Source organism: Manacus candei, unplaced genomic scaffold, assembly GCF_025592945.1.
Source record: "Manacus candei isolate 608988 ecotype Guabito, Panama unplaced genomic scaffold, ASM2559294v1 h1tg000062l, whole genome shotgun sequence".
Taxonomy (NCBI): Eukaryota; Metazoa; Chordata; class Aves; order Passeriformes; family Pipridae; genus Manacus; species Manacus candei.
In genome coordinates this window covers 2,947,400-2,961,932 of record NW_026138110.1, presented here as the reverse complement: position 1 = coordinate 2,961,932, position 14,533 = coordinate 2,947,400, and the positions used below count along the sequence as shown (strand labels likewise).

At 39.2% G+C, this 14,533-nt stretch overlaps 1 protein-coding gene across 1 annotated transcript in view; it reads right to left on the bottom strand.

Annotated features, from left to right (window-relative positions):
- The window catches only part of SPATA5 (spermatogenesis associated 5), a 172,595-nt gene that overhangs the window by 107,847 nt on the left and 50,215 nt on the right, over positions 1–14,533 (bottom strand). The window contains 1 exon segment of the mRNA XM_051804947.1: positions 13,835–13,961. Coding sequence (XP_051660907.1) covers positions 13,835–13,961 — 127 coding nt within the window.

Genomic DNA, 14,533 nt, shown 5'->3' with positions numbered 1-14,533 from the left:
AGTAATGGACTACCTTTATGCTCCTCCACAAGGGAGGACATTGCAACAATCCATTTTGCCACAACAGTATTTGATATTATGTATAGTGTTTGTTTCATTTTATCCCAATGAAACACAGAGAGAGAAAAGAAACCAAATTCACCTTCAGGACCCTCACATATTTCTGTTTCTTTCCTTCAAGGTAGCATCCACTTAACAAGAGCTGAACGGGTTGGTGATGCTGAAATGATGGGATCAAGATGTGAATACAGTTACACCTACCAGCCTTTCTGGAACAGATCACACTGTGGATGAGGACAGAACTTTAAGTGGGTTTTCTCTACCCACTGTGTTTTTATCAGTACAAGGCAGCATTCAGACACACATGTCCTGACAAAAACAGCTTTGCCTCGTGTAAGTGTCTTAAAAAAGATGACACTTGTGCAGGAAGTAATCATCTCAGGGCACTAGGACCACCTGGCTGAGAAAGTACCTGGCTTCTTCTCACTCTCTCCCTCATCCCTGGTGAGGTGGGAAAGCTCTTTCATCCCACAGGTTTTTTTTCTCAGTCTTTCCCTTCAGCAAACCTGTAGCTCTTTCACGCCATTATTACATGAGAAAAGTAGAAAAAACAAGTGATTATATTAAAATAATTATTACTTAAATATATTATATGAATATGTTGAATGTATGTAAGCAGACAATGTTAAAACCCTCAGGGTTCAGAGTTGCCAAAACAACAATCATTTCAGCCCAGTTTGTATTCATGGTACGTTTCTGCCTAATTAGATATTGAATTTAGTCACCTTTTCCTAGTTCCTAAAATTCCAGTTCTACAAACATTCAAATATATGCTCGGCTTTAAAGTAAAGCTTATACATAAATGATTCCAGTGGTGGAAACAAACGCAATCTTCGGCTTATGGGAAAAGAAAATAGTTGTAAAACTTTGAGCATGGACTGAAAGAGCTCCAGGTTAAGGTCTTTTGTATCAGTATTTTTATGAAAATAAGACCCACATGAATAAAATGTAAAGCCATGGAAATCCTACCACAGAAGCAAAACAAAAAACCAAAACAAACCAGACTGCCATTTGAATAATGAGTTTGGATTTTTCTACGAGCCCAAAACTTCAGGTGGCACGCCAGGTACACAAATTCTGGTGATTCTGAATCAAACCACAGCTTTTCTTCTCTTAGAACAGTACTAATTAAAAGCATTTATTTCAAAACATATTCAGTGTCTCAGAAGGTTAATGGTTCCAATTAATATTTTTCCTTTTCCAAGAGCTCACATTATTTGTGTTCTGTCACAGCCTTGCTGGCAGATCACATCAAAATATGCCTTTGTTGTGGAAATGCATTGCTTAAAGACTTTCTTTATTTGTGATGTGGCATTTCGTGTGAAACATACTCTATTTTCACATGGAAAACAAAGACAGGACAGAGGCCTATTCTCTACAAAACAAGTCTTGTACAAATCCTGGACATGATCTAGGACCTTCAGTGGCAGCTTCGTTCCTTTCCTTACTCTGTCCACTAGAAATAAAATTAAGTTAAAAATAAAAATAAACCGAAAAGAGGAAACACAAGACTTTCCTTTCAGCCATAACTCTGAAATCTCTTCAGACCCAGTAGGGTTGCACAGTCATAGAAGAGGGAAGAATTTTGTCCTCTGTGAGTGCTAATCAGCAGTTTTCTCAAGAAGCAGTGACAGAACTGCACCTAATTCCTCAATGACAGCGCCTACAGCAATTACAGCTGCTTCACTTTGTTCCCATCACTCTTGTGCACGACGCACAAAGGAGATATTGATAGATCAATAAGAAGGTGTCAGTCTTCTATAGGTAGTATAAGTAGATACAGCCATAACTGCAGTGAGGAGCACAACCTATTTCCACATCACACTGACTCTTTGCACTCTTCCATCCCTTCGCAACGCATTTTCTGGAGAGCAGTCAGACAGCTGAAAGAGCATCATAAAATATCCCCCTGCTGGTGCACAGAATCGAACTATTATTTAAGAGTAATAGCCTCTGTAGCCAGTGTTTCTGGGTGAAGAATAAGGTTTAAACTCCAGCTCCCCTGGGAAATGCATTGTTTCTAAGTACAGGTGGGGAAGCTGAGAGGAGCACAAGGAATAGGAATCAATGGGGAAATCTAGGATGCAGTCAGCTACATTTCCTCACACCCACTCAAACAGCATCATTAGTGCATGAAGACAACAGAGAAGCTGAGCTATCACATCAAACTAGTACTTAAGCACTAAAACAGGTATTTAAAGACTTTAACACACTTCAATATTAAATGCATGAAAGAACAGTGTTTCAATTTTATATATAAAAAGGAGAATTTTGTAAGCTGGCACAGAGTATTTACATTCCTTAATAAAACTAAAATTAAATGGCCATTTTATAGGTGCAGGAACATGTTCCAAGGTGTGTGTTTGCCAATTACACACACCTCACATGGTGACTGATGAGCACACACACCCTGGCGTGTGTGCTTGCTTACATAGCTCACGTGCCTCCCTGTTAAGTAATGGAATAAGACTTGCCTTGCAAACCAGCTAATGCTGCCTTCTCCTCGGTCCGTGACTTCTGCAGAAAATATTCACTGCTAAGGAAAACAACTTCTGCAACAGAGCTGAGCTATTTGCAGTCCAGAGCACACTCTCTCCATCTGCAAGGCCTGACTCTGGGATCCCTCCATTTTCTGTGCCACTGTCAGGTGTGTGTTTTCCCCCGGACTGGGCTGGCACTCAGCACTTTTCCATGTGCACTGTTGCCTACTATTCTTAGTCACAGGACTTAATTCTACAGAAATTAATCAACATAAATCTACAGAAATTAATCAATACCAAGACTTGAGGCTCACCTGTCATGGTCATTTCTGACAAGACATAAAACCGGTGGCACCCTGTTGTTCTTCTCCCTCTCCTTTCCAGAACCAACGTAAAATAGTACAAAAGAATACAAACTCTCTCAAGCTCATGGCACTGTGTGATGTTTTACCTCTCATTCCTCTGTTCTCAGTAAGAGTCCAAATGTGCTTGTCAGGATCTGTCTGTAGATAACAGCATGTACTGGCAGGGAAGAGGCCTTTCCTGTTACCTCTCTATTGCGACACAATACAGACCCCCTTCATCACATCCATTTTTCCTGTATAAAATTTACATCTCCTTTATGAGGGTTAATACCAAAGAAGTGATCTCATATAGGAGCCATAATTTCTAATGATATAGTTATTCAAAGCAACAGGGATGAAGACTGAGGGTAAAGAACCGTCCAAGACTCTCAGGAGACTTAGAAATTGGATAATGTTCAATGTAAGTAAACGCAAAGCAGCGACCATGGGAAATTCAATCTTCTCTTTGTATATAAACGGATGTGCTGCGAGATGAATCATTACCACTTCTAGTTTTAATAGACAGTGATGAAAACTCTAGCTCAGTTCTTGGCAGCGGCCAGAAAAGCAATTCAAGTGTTAAAAATTCAGAACTGCTAATAAAAGAGCAAAGGTCAAACCAGAAAACATCATCATGCAAACCCATACAAACCCATGTTGCACTCACAAGTCCTGGTCCCTTTTTCTCAGAAATTATGTAATAGATCTGGAAAAGGTTCAGAGGAGGGCAGCAAGGATGATCACAGGAATAAAACATTAGTTTCTGTTTAGGAACAGTTGACTCTCCCTTCATTCTGCATAGAAGAATATCACATGACCACCAACAAAAAAGGGCAGTTCCCAAAATCATCTTTTCCAGCATCTGACTGGAACAGTAATGCAAGAAGATGCTGTAAACAGCAATCAGAATATTGTTATAAAGGGCATTCAGAGCACATATATCAGGTATATGCTTCTCTGTAGCACAAAGCTTGATTTGCCATGCAGGGAATACACCTGCATTTAAAACAAAAGAAGTAACTACACCTTCTTCAATTAAATTCCTCAACAAAGTAGGAAAATGAAACAGACACAATCCCCAAAAGAAGTAGTCACTTCAGATTTCCAGAACTACTGAGTCCTGCCAGCCATTGCCTGACACCACTCAAAATATTCATTTAACTTTCAGACCCTTCACTCTCAGTCAGCTCCAAATACCTTGTTGACTGCACGTTTTTCTAGGTTACCCTAAAAGTCTAGCACACTGTTGTGATTTTGAGCAGACTCTTTCAGTTGTCTATACATCAAATCATACAGAGCTTTAAACAAACCCTCAAAATTTTGTTATTAAATTACTTTGGCGTATGCAACCCTGAGGTATCCAGTGACCTAAACAGTCATCCAACAAGTGTCCAATGTTCACAGGAGATGTTAACATCTTATTTGGACATGGAGAGAGTCCTAGCTTTGCACTCTACATCTATGCACACCAATCCTTCCACACAGCTTATGAAAATGATTTATTATTAACCAATGACCTCCAGATTGTTCCCTTTTCTCTTATGCTACATTATTATAGTTCTGCATTTAGCTTGATAAGATTTTTTTTTTAATAACCAAGCTCTTATAGAAAGAACCTGTTTTTCCTGAACAAACCTATTATCCTCCAGTGTTATATGTACTGAACACAAGTGGTATTTCTGCTCATCCCTAGGAGTACATAAGTCATGTGTGCAAGACATTCAGCTTTAATCACTGATGGAGTAAATAGAATCTAAAGCTGGATCTCCTTCAACAAAATAAAAAGTTAATAAATCAACTCTTGGAAATTCTGCCTATGATGTCCTATTTTTCCTTCTCCCCACAGAAATGTCACAAAGAAATGGTCCTAACCAGATGAAAGGACTAACGATGGCATCTAATATCCATATGGAATCTTAAGTAAAAGAGTATTAATATCCTTCCTGAGAAACAAGTGCATATCTCAGCTAATCCCTAAATCCAGCAGCTCTTTAGAGTCCTTCACTAATGTAAAGAGCTTGATCATATTCCAACTGGTTCATTATAAGGCTCTGAGGTTCAGAGGTTTCCTAAACCTCAAACTAAAAGTGAAAAGGTCACCACTTTCACGCGTACAACCAAACAGTGAAACTGTAGATTGGCCACCTCATCCTCCCAAGCTGCCCTTCGTTCTGACCGACACTAAACCAGTGACACGTACAATGCTGGGCCTCCTATTTCACCACAGCTTCCCATTTTACTGGAACAGCTTCCACCCTATTAGGGGAGAGATAAGCATCAGCAGTTAATATAGAAGTCACTCAACATTTTATATTATAAAATAATCCATTTAGTAGCTTATGCTATTCCGAGCTTTGACCTTCTTGTCCTTTCCAAGCTGGCTGACTGCCTTCACTGATTTGTTTTGTAACGCTCCAGTCAAAACATTTCGGCTGTTGCATGAGAAGGAGACCAGGAAAAATGCTGCTTTATTTACAGTTTTTAAAAATTAATAAAAATAAAACTATGTCATCCTAACCTTTGGAGAGAGGTCTTGAGATCTGACTACATTAGGAGGACTTGAAACACCTCAAACTGAAAAAGCTTTGTGAGGTTTCCTGGCATTCCGCAAGTATATTTTCCAAGCTTTTCCCACTCAAAGACTACCAAGGTTCAAAGAGTCTGCAGATCATGCTAGATCCAGGCTCCCAAAATGACAGTGGGTAAGAGACCTCTCTCCCTATTGGAGTCATTTGAATCCAGGCAAGCAGAAGGAAGAGAAAGACGACACCAGAACTGAGTCCACAAGAAAGAAAAGCCTGATTTTCAATTGAAAATCAAGATTCTGGACATTGGGGCAAAACACTCTTTTGTTGTGGGAAAATATCCTGGATAACAGGTAAAAGGTCCCTTCTTGCACAGTAGAACCCTCAAAAAACCAGGAAGTTGCTAATTTAACACCTATTTCAAGCAAACGGGTTTCCTATGGCCAACCTAGAGGGTCCTGTACTGCTGATAACCAGGTCAGTAATCAGATAACCAGAAAACTCAGCAGGACACCACATGATGCAATCTGATTACTCCTCCCAGAAACAAGTGACTGTTCATCTGATTTTAAACAGTGTAAATCAAAGCCCTTGAAAGTAAGGAAGTGTGAGTATTAATGTAATTAAAGAAGAGGCGATTATAATGACTTGTAAAAATAATTTTCTAAATTAATGCAATATAATTAATCATGCACGATGCATGCCTCTTTAATTAATGTAAATAAAGATTGCATTATGATGCACATGCACAAAGGCAAATGAATTGGGATTGTACACACAATCTTACCCGTGGCAGTTCTTAATTCACGGGTGCTCAACAAACACAACACCCCCTATAATGCCATTTTAATACAGTGTACACAAAAAAACTACACATACACTGTGCATTTTGCATCCACAAAGAGGAAAGCTGGGCAGAAGACCAAGCTCAAAGTAAGCCCTAAATGTGTCCGTGGCTACAGCCCAAGTACCATAATTGCGGCCCTTCCTCGAGCTTCTGTAGCTCCCAGTACTACGCTCACATCCTTCTCAGCATCACTCCCATAAATATTTAAAAAACAAGACTGTTTGGAATGTTTCTTCCTGAACTGTTATCACTACCCTAATGAAGGTTGTTAAATATAAGAGGGCTCATGGTATCCAACACGCTGACTGTGGGATATGCCCTGCTGTGCTTTGCTTCTCTGCCATAAAGCGCCGTTATCCCGTTGCAAGCCACAACAGCCCTGACAGCTCCTGAGGATGCTCCCATGGGAACCCAGACAAGCCACATATCTCTGGGGAGATACTCGGCTGTGTCCTCCCCTGCACGGCCCAAACACTGACAAAGTGGGAATTGAGTGAGAAAAGAGCGACCGGAAAGGATTTAGAAGGAAGAGTTTATCACCACACAGACTGTTTTCAAGTAATTCGAAGCTGGAAGTGAAAACCCAAACCCTTATAAGCTCACACACAAGTTTTAGCAGGTAAAAGCTGCTGCACAGGTACATGAAACTTGGTAATAAAATTAGTGTTACTTTTCTAGATAAAATAGTTTGCTTTGTCACTAAACTCACACTAGAGTTGATCTCACCCAACAGTTTGGAATTTACACCCAGTTTACACGTACTGCTCACATATGCAGCTCATTTTTAGAGGCATGATTTATTTTAACCCTGTATGTCTCCATGTTATCTTAGAAGTGCAGTGTCATTTCCATGCCACTGTAAAAAAACCCACACAAAGGCAGCAAAACAAAACAATAACCACAAACCCAAATCCCCACCTGGTATCGCAGTTACAGACTGATTGGAGGGATGGTGTTTACGCAGCACACACAAATCTGACAGCCTTTCCAATTTCCCACTTCATTGTTAACTTGGAGGCTTGCTAACACACTGTGTTCTTCATCTGGACTTCATGAGTCTAGGTATGAATAAGAACAAACTCTGGCCTTTACCTTCCCATCCTTGTACTTTTCCAAATAAAATAAATACATTTTGATACCTTCAAGTAATTTTTCTGGCATGCGCTGCAGAGAAGTTTATGAAGTACTAGTGATGCTAAAATACACAACAGAGTCCATGTAAGGAATGCTTCCCACTGTAAAGAATAAGAGCAGGTATATTGACTTTTCTGTTCCATTTGAAGTAAAACTATTATATTTTGTTTGGATGTATGTTTTCACAGACAAAATAAAGCCAACTTACCCTGGCCCTATAGTGTATCTGCTAAAGGAGAAAGTATGCAGCCCAGCAAGTTTTGCCTCCAACCTTTCTTTTCAGGCAAGTAATAAATCTTGAGTGAAAAAGTCACTGTGCTCTTCAGCTGTCACCACTAAGATTTTGTTTTCTAAAAGCTAAGCAGCCTTAAGGCTGATTTACTACTCAGCCCTCCACACTCTGACAATCGAATAGTTGGAAACAAAAATCACTTTTGCACACCTGGAAATATTTTATTTGCTGTACTCATGAGAAAACACAGGTTTTGTCTGTGAGGAAGGAGGTGGGGGTGGGGGGGGAAGGGAGAGAGGGAGATTCAGGTGAATCTTAAAACCTGGTTTTTGACTTAAAGAGAAATTTCATATACATGTACATGAACCCCCAAACTACCTCTGCATACTAAGAGTGGTCAGGTTCTTTGGGGACTATGGATTCACTGTGCAATCCAGCCTCAAATCATCGATTTGGAGTTCTTGGTCAGCAAACAGCACTGCTCATCAACTGCGTCTATCTGCCATTTCAGTTTGGCAGGGGAAAAGAACATGTGACAACTTTTGGATGGTTTCATTCACTCTTTCAGTCTTCTTTTTTTTAAAAATAAATTATTAAGTTCATAATTACCCTAAAGTCTAAAGATATGATATAAATAAAGGCAAAGTTAAACCTCTGAGAAACAGCTACCTTCCAGCACATCTCTTTGCCCCAGTCAGAGCTGCAGGTTTAAGAAAATTAAGAGGAAAAACTCAAACATGTACAAGAAAAAACCCATTGATGGAAAATGTGATGGTGCCAAAATTGTGAAACTATTTTAGAATATCAGATCCTCTTTTCAATGGCATGTAGTTTGATATCATTCTTCCCTAAAGCTTCATTTTCTGAAAATTTATTATATGCTCCAGAACAATTTTGTCTTCAAAAGAAATCCCACATCTTCTGTTATTTCAAAGAACCACACGTGCACCTGGGCAAGATGATGTAAGTACTCTAGGTGCTGGCTGACTGAAAAGGAGACCTACGAAATTTTGCTCTCTGTTTTTAATCCCAGGGCTTTACAAGAATATGAGGAGTGTCCTTTGACAAGCAGAGAGGCATTTCAGCATTTAAAGTAAAAAAGTAATAATTACTGGTTCAGCAGTGTGGAGAGACATGGCGATTGCATTCCCTTACTTTTATTCCTACTCTGAAATACTTTCCCACCTGTTCTATTCTTGTGATGCAGTTAAGTGTCCCTGCACCATTTCCTTCTTAAAAGCACCCAGTTTTGGGTCCCCTGTCCTCCAAATCTGCATGGAATCTGCAGAGATGCGAAGCTGAGAAAGGACAGCCAGAGACTTATCCCCCTTTCCCGCCTGGGAGTCTGCAAGACACATGACTGATGGATTATGTGGTTTCCAACTTTACAGTGCTACACCGTATTTGGGAAAATGGAAATCCTACCAAGTCAAAGCTGTGGCATAGGAAGAACCATCTGTAAGATGTATCTGAGCAAAATGAAAATCCCAAATAGACAAATACCTAAGTAGGAAAACATGCATTATGTGTTAGTGAGGTTTGTGCCCCTGCATCTGACTGCTAACATGCTGGTAGCCTCACCTGCCTTAAAACAGCACATATACATTTCCAGACAATAATGAATAAATGTGCAGGAATCTTTCCTATTCCTTTTAACTTGTAAAACTGCAAACTTAAATATTTGAATTTCTTCCATAAGCCTTCAGAAAGACTGAACTTTGATGTTTTTAAAGGGGAAAGATTATTTACTTTTGCTGCAGGCAAGAAATTATAATTTCTTTACTGATTCTGCCAAATGGTTCTATCACGCATTTTTTATTTTCATCAAAACAAGCCACTTTAAATTAAGGTTGTCCCATAACTACATAGTAATCAACATTTTGAGGGGCAGATCAATTTGATAAACCTCTGCTTGACTTCTCTGCCCAAAAGACTCCTCCAAATCCAACTGAACCATGGGGGAAGGGAGTTTTATTCCCTTTCCTCATGCTTGGCAGTGGCTAGGAAGAATATCAGCTGCAGTTCTGTTTTATTTTGTTCACGTAACCCGAACAGAAAACTCAGTGTTATCCACGTGGCTCTTAAACTAAATAAGCTGGATTCAAACCCAATCGTTAACAGAACGAAGTCAAAAGAGCAGCAAAATTTGTAGGTGATGGAAGAGGAGGTGAAGAGGAAGACTAGGGAGTAGGAAGTTTTTAAAAAGCAAAATAAACATGCAAAAAGAGACAGAAAAAATCTTCTGCACTGGCACAATATGCAAAATACATGGTTTTATACCAACAAGCAGGATGCTTGGAAATGGGGAGCCAAGCCCTCCTGTGCTAACAAAGCACTCAAAAGATTCAGTATTCAAGGTACCAGGATAGTTTCTGGTTTAAACTACACTGGAGCCCATGAATGCAGACAAAATCCAGACCATCATCAATCTCGAGACAATGGGTAACGCTGACAGCACAGCATCCCATTAATCTTCATTTGTCCTATCACATCCTGTCATTCTTATGCAAATAGCATATTTGAGGATAGTCTTTTCTGCACCCCTCGATAAGGAGAACTGAAGCTGTCAGGAGCACCAGGATGTCACCCTATACCACAGGCCCTCACTTCGCTCAGCACCTCGTGTTTTACATCACAGCTAATGTGTTTGACATTCAAATTTGACCCAGCAGGAGGTAAAACTATCTGATGCAGGAGCAACTTGCATCTTGCTTCCTGTGCTAAAACATTCACCAAGGTCCCTGGGGATCTGACAGTCTCCCTTCCTTCACTGTACCCTTGCTAATGGAGATTGAAACGCTGCTTTAAGAGGGGGAGAAAAAAAATATCTGCATGGGACGGTAATGATAGCAATTCAACCTTCTCACATAAAGTAAGCCCAGTGCTAAAAGGCCAGGAAAGCAGGTTCCACTGAAGAACTAAAAACAGGACACGTTATTCCTGATGAGTTGGTCTAGGTTTTCTTCCACGGAAATCTGTCAGACCACACCTGGAAATCTATACACATGTATGTCCGGAGAGAATGTTTAATTTCAAGCTGAGCAATTTATTCACAGTGTTTTACTTTTATGTGGGGATGAATGATCTCTGGTTAGGCTGATACACAGGAAAAGACAAACTCTGAATCACAAGCAGCTCCATAAAGTTATTGCAACACACTTTAGGCATGAAAAATCACTCCTGAGTGGGTAAGTCACCAAAAACAAAAAGTAGTTTTTCCACTTATTGCTCATCAATTCTGCTTATAGAATGAAGAATAAAAGGAAAGATTTTACTATTATGACTGACTCAGAGTGTTTTGTTTCTGTATCACTTTCAAAGAATGTTCAGAACATCTTGTTCCAGAATATTTCCCTTCCAAGAGAAATCACTTTCTGTACCATACATGGCTGAAAACAGTACATGCTGGTTTTGCATTCTTACGAAAAATAGAAGCTATTCCAAGGCCTTTCCAGCATCACATGAATGAGATGCAAAGTATCTGAATGCTACAAACACAGGACACAAGGCTGCAATAATATTTCAATACAATCATGACATCTTAGAGAAATTACCTTATTAATAGATGTCTGTGACAAGTCAAAACAAGTTTATCATTACTCATAACCTTTTATAAAGTCTGACTCAAATCTATTCACTAACTGAAAGCAACATACTGCAGTGTTTGCAGGAATGATGAAGTCTGCACTAGGCTCTGGGGAATACTCTTACATTTGATATTCCCAAGTGCTGTTTTCAAATTACAAAAGATTAATCATCACAGAATTGTCAGTTAAGCAGCAGCCACGTAAATGAAGATGCCGGATGGATTGTTACCAATTTTGTAAGCATATAAAGTGTACATTCCTCAAGCATTTCTTGGTTTGAAAAGTTAAAGAATAGTCACAAAAAAGTATACCAGACGTTTTCCTAGTCCTTGGAAGTAGAGAAGACAGACTGCCTTGTACCTTTATAACATATGTAAAGTTTGTCCATTAAAAATTAAAGTGTAGTCATCATATATAACTATGAAAGTAGGACACTCAGTTAATTGTCACACATAACTGATTATTTCAATGTAAAACACGAATTTAACAAAATGTTACCTTTCCAAAGGGATCAGCAATCACAAAGTAAACTGAAAGCCCACACTGAAAAATTTCCCATTAAGCAAAGCCTACAACACAAGTGATTTCTGGTGTCAGTCTTCTTTTTTCCAGGGAAGGGGGAAAAAGTACAACTCACGCACTGCAAATCTTGCATGGACCCAGGAGAAAGTGGTGGCCTGGTAGAGCCTGTCTGGTCTGGCTGAAGTATGAAGTATGCAAAACCAACTCAAATGTGATCCCTTTAAATCACAGTTTAAAATCCCCTTTCCTCCAGATCGATGAACTTTTGCTCTGCTACTCTGTTAGGTGAATGCTTTCTAGAATTCTTTTGTTTGTTTGCTTCCCATTATATCTGGTGAAAAGAGTTTTCAATAAAAATATAAAGGAGCCATTTGTGGCTATTAAAATTGCTAATAAAATTCCTGTAATCACACAGCTTGCTACTGTGGGGAGCACTGCCTCATTGCAACTTTCTCCTTTTCTTTATTTTTAGAGTCAAGCCTATCAGCTTTACCTGGGGAAAGAATACATAAGATATGTTGGCATCCAAACAAAATTGCGTTGTTCATTCTTAAAAGTTCACCACCCCCCCAAAATTCATATGTACAGAAGACATTAAATTTTTATGCATCATATCCCAGGCTGAGAGGTCTGGATTTGCATCAGTGATGTAGGTACAGCATACAGTAACTCAGGTTCTATCAAGTTCTTAGTATTGCAGGGTGGCAACTCTTGTACTGTTCCAATATTGTCAATATTTCAATTAAAAACTACAACACAAGAAAGCAGCATTCATTGTGTGCCCACGAGAAATCCAGCAAAAGGGAGAACAGCAGGGAACTGAATTCCCAGGTAGAGATGGAGACAAGACAGTACAATGCTGAACTGACTCAGAAGGAAATTTCCCTTCTGTTCAACAAACAGATTTTTTTCAAATTCAGATTAGTCTGACTCTGAAGAACAGCCACTAAAGAAAACTGAAATCAACTTGACAAAAGTCAAATTTTGACAATTTCAGTTTTGCACAAGTATATTTTTCACTGATCAGTTTTATCACCTTTTACTGAAAACACTTTGCTAGCTCTACTTTGCCATGGCAGGCTCACAGACAGTTGTACAAGTAAGCTCTAAATAAGCCTTTGTCAGGTTTCCATCAGCTGTGTGGCTTCCTTCAATAGGGAAGAGTCTGTGTTCTGGAGTCAAAATATAAGGTTTTTTCTCAAGACTTCCTTGGTATATGAACCATACTTATGTGTATTTTATGCCTGAATGCTCCAAGACAAACAGAAAAAAACTATTCCAGAAGCAGTTTAAAATGTGAGAATTATTTAAGAAACTTATAAGAAACCCTAAAAAAAGAACAGGAAAACTAAATTCATCAACTTGTCATCACATTCATTAATGTTGTGAAGGTGAAAAGCTGTGGAATAAAGAACCTTACCAACAGTACAAAACGTATCTTAAAGGAAATCACTTCAGACTGACCCGTCTACTGCACTTAGCTGTGAGAAGACACAGCAGTGGTGGAGGATTTTAAAGTGGATTTTCTAGAGGGCTGCTGGGTTGGTTTTGTGTTTGGAGGTTTTTCTGCAGTAAGTGTTACAACCCTCCAGCTTCTACAAATTTGACATGTTCTTGTCACGCCAGCAGAGCTGCAGCAGGATCTGAGGAGAAATTGTACTGTTTACAGTTGGAAACCGTAGTGCTGGCAGCAGGATAAGGGCACTGAGGAGACATTTAATCTCTTGAAAGGAAGTAACTAATGAAACCAACAAACTCCAGCAAACTCCTGCATAAACAAACAAAACAGAAGCAAAAACCACGGCAGCAGTTTGACAGAAATGTTGCTGCACAAGTTCAATGAGCTTGACTTAAGGAAAATCTCATCTAGGAAACGGATACTTAAGGCTATGGCAAAACATTTTGTTTCTGGTAAAAATTCTGTAGGGAGGAAGAAAAAGTGAGGGACATGAACTATTCCTTTGCCTTGTCTTCATTTTCAAACTTCTACTCTTAATCATTAAATTGATCAGACAACAGTTTGGAGAGTAAAAGAGAACGGAATTATACCAAAATCTGGTCTTTTTAAGAGAACAGGATATACGACAGTGCAGCCATTCGTACCTTGTCTATCATGTCCGGTCTGTTTGTAGCTGCCAGAATTGTCACGTCCTTCAGCTGTTCTATCCCATCCATTTCCGTCAGCAACTGAGCCAACACACGGTCTGCTACATTGCCAGCACCTGAGGAGCTGATTTAGAAAAAAACAAAACAAAACAAAAGTCACAGCATTAGCTTTCTCTTCCTAGAAAACGGGAGAAAGGAAAGGATATACTGTTCTTTTTATTTTACAGAGATGCATCTTTTTATCTTAATTCTTTCTCATTTTTATTTTCGCCTTCAATCTCTGAAACAGTCTTATCAAGTGAGCAGCAAATCAGAGACTTAGTCCTTCAAATTATTTTTTGGTACTCAATAACTGAGTCAGCTTTTTGGCTTTTTTACTGCCTTGCTATGAAGGTTGTAAAGAACTTAACACAACATGGATCTCTGGAATAAACATTTTTAGATAACTGAATTCATGCAGCTTCTTAACTAGTCAGACAAACTTTCCTTTTTAGCATCATCCAAGTGAGTGCTTATACCAGCCTATGCAGTATAAAAAATTAGGTACTTATGTGTTTTGCAGAGTAGTTCTACATTGTTATGCTGTCTCCATCAAATAAGAATAAATTGAGTGTTGACCAACTGCCTCATAATAGCATTGACAGTCCTTTAACTCAGCTGATTTTCCAGACACTAGGAAAAAACCCCAAGACTGAA